General features: G+C 54.3%; 1 protein-coding gene across 1 annotated transcript; it reads left to right on the top strand.

Moving 5' to 3' along the window:
• Positions 1–275: 275 nt before the first annotated feature.
• FIBRA_09118 (uncharacterized protein) lies at positions 276–692 on the top strand (the record flags this gene model as incomplete). The annotated part of the gene is made up of 1 exon (XM_012321447.1): positions 276–692. One exon carries the CDS (start codon positions 276–278, stop codon positions 690–692), a length of 417 nt encoding a protein of 138 aa, XP_012176837.1.
• Positions 693–2,113: the final 1,421 nt, after the last annotated feature.

Raw genomic sequence — 2,113 nt, 5'->3', positions numbered from 1 at the left:
CCCCCCCCCCCCCCCCCCCCCCGGCGGACAGCGTGCAGACAGTTTAGGTCCTTGTTGGCATTACTGGTTCGAAATGCGTGTCCTCGCATTGGATGTGGACGAGTAGCAAGCAGCAAGCGAAGGAAGAGCTCGGCCTCAAACGCGTGGCCCGAGGAGAGCTATTCAAAGTCATTAATCATAAATCATTCGTCAGGCCTGCCTCGTCGCTGCTCGGTGCCGGGGGCGTGATGGGGCGCCCACGTCCATGTTCGCGATCACGAGTGCATCGGGCCCATATGCCGCGGCATCAGAATATTCTCTGGAAGATTCCATCCCGCACACTCATCTTCCATTGTCACCTCCGCTTCCCCGACTTTCGCGCTAGTTCATCTCCTGTCAACGGATCGCGATGGCTTATCCCATCGAAGCACACCTTGAAGGTGGTTATTGATATACCATACGCGACAAGACCGAGCGGATCACATGGCAGCGGCGCGTATTTCCGACTTCGCTGGGCACCACCGTCAACGAGAGCTCGCGGAGAAGGGAGCAAGAGAGACGACCAGGACGTGCGCGCGCGGACCCGGCTTCGAACGGATTATTTCGAATTTGATGAGGAAAATGATGCGTTTATAGAAGGCTGTGTTCACCCGCAGCCGTCGCCGCGTTCGTTCAGGGTAAAGAAGGACGCATCCACATGGCCAAAGGTGTGAGATATAGCATGCATATTGAGCGTGGAGACGACATGCGCGTAGCTGGAGGCGGGATGTCAAGATCGGCTGCATGAATAACAAACCTCTTGTGCGGACGACTTGTAACCTTTACGTCCAACGCACGTTCTTCTCCGGGAGAGCGTTCCCAGGGGATGTTCTGCTCCAAATACCCACGAGGGAAAGTAGAGCGGGGAGGCGACTTCCGGCCGCGCAAAGACAGCTTCATCCCCAACACGCGGTCATTAACTCATCATGAAAGCAGCATCAGGGATGGTGAAACGCAAGCCCTAGCCCTGAAGAAAGCATGACAGCCATAAAAGGGAAATCATACACGAAGGAAGATGTCCATCAAAACTCGCCCGGCAAGTATGCTTCTGAAATTTATGTCGTTGTCTTCTGATAGCACCCACGGTGCCAAGCCAAGGCTACCCCCTTATCTCCCTTGTAGATGATATCTCTGTTATAGCCCCCATGCCTGTACGCCATCTGATGATTTGGGAATACGCATGGTCTACTGGCGTTTGCGACGTGGCAGAGCGGAGGAGACCAGGCTGTCGGGTCGCGTTCGGTGCGGGTGGACAGGAGTACAGACCCAGACCCGCCGAGGCGCTTGATTGCGACCGCGAGCAGGGATATCAAGGCGACATATCAGGGCTCGAGGCGCGCCGAGAAACAAGTCCGCACCGTGGAGACAGGTGCTTATAGCAAGACGGTCGTCGTGACCTTCTCCAGCTGCGCGCTCACACGTCTTCGGAAAGAATGGGCGGCGAATGGAGGATCTAAGATGGTTTGTCTCTGGAGAGTCGTTCGCCCAGGCCACCCGGATCTATAGATCTATCGAGCCGCAGCGAGGCTCAAGCATACCGTCCGTCACGTTCTGTCGATTTTGGGAAGTGGTATTAGAATGGATTTCGACGGCGTGCGGAAAATATCTGTGAGTGCGTGAATTCAACGAGACATGTGACTGGGATCAGTCTATTGGTTAGAACAGGATGTTCTGACAGAAGAGAATGTGAGTATTCACCTAAGGCAGGTGACATTGACTGGCTGGACAACACACATTGCACAGTAAACCTCCTATAGTCATCGGTCCATGTTCTCTCGTCGACGAAACGGTATGAGATAGCCTAGTCCTTTGCACTAGAAAAGATAGCGGCACCGTTGCAACGACGTAGAGACGTGTAAAGGAGCGACGCCAGGAGTTTGTGCTGGGACTCACACAGAAGTCATATATAACGTATTTATCCAGCAACCGCGGTCTTTCCCACAACAAAATCTCTGCGTCAAGAAGGGCTCCGCCGATGCACGACTCACGTTGGAAACGAGTGCGGCGCGGCTGTTGTGCCAGACCGCGCTGTTTGAAGCACAAAGCAGTAGCATAGTGCATACGCATGTATGGTCCTGTGAATGCAAGAAACGGC

The sequence above is a fragment of the Fibroporia radiculosa genome (assembly GCF_000313525.1).
Source record: "Fibroporia radiculosa TFFH 294 genomic supercontigs, scaffold10018, whole genome shotgun sequence".
Taxonomy (NCBI): Eukaryota; Fungi; Basidiomycota; class Agaricomycetes; order Polyporales; family Fibroporiaceae; genus Fibroporia; species Fibroporia radiculosa.
The sequence above is the reverse complement of the archived record's forward strand: the minus strand, read 5'-3'. Positions and strand labels throughout refer to the sequence as shown.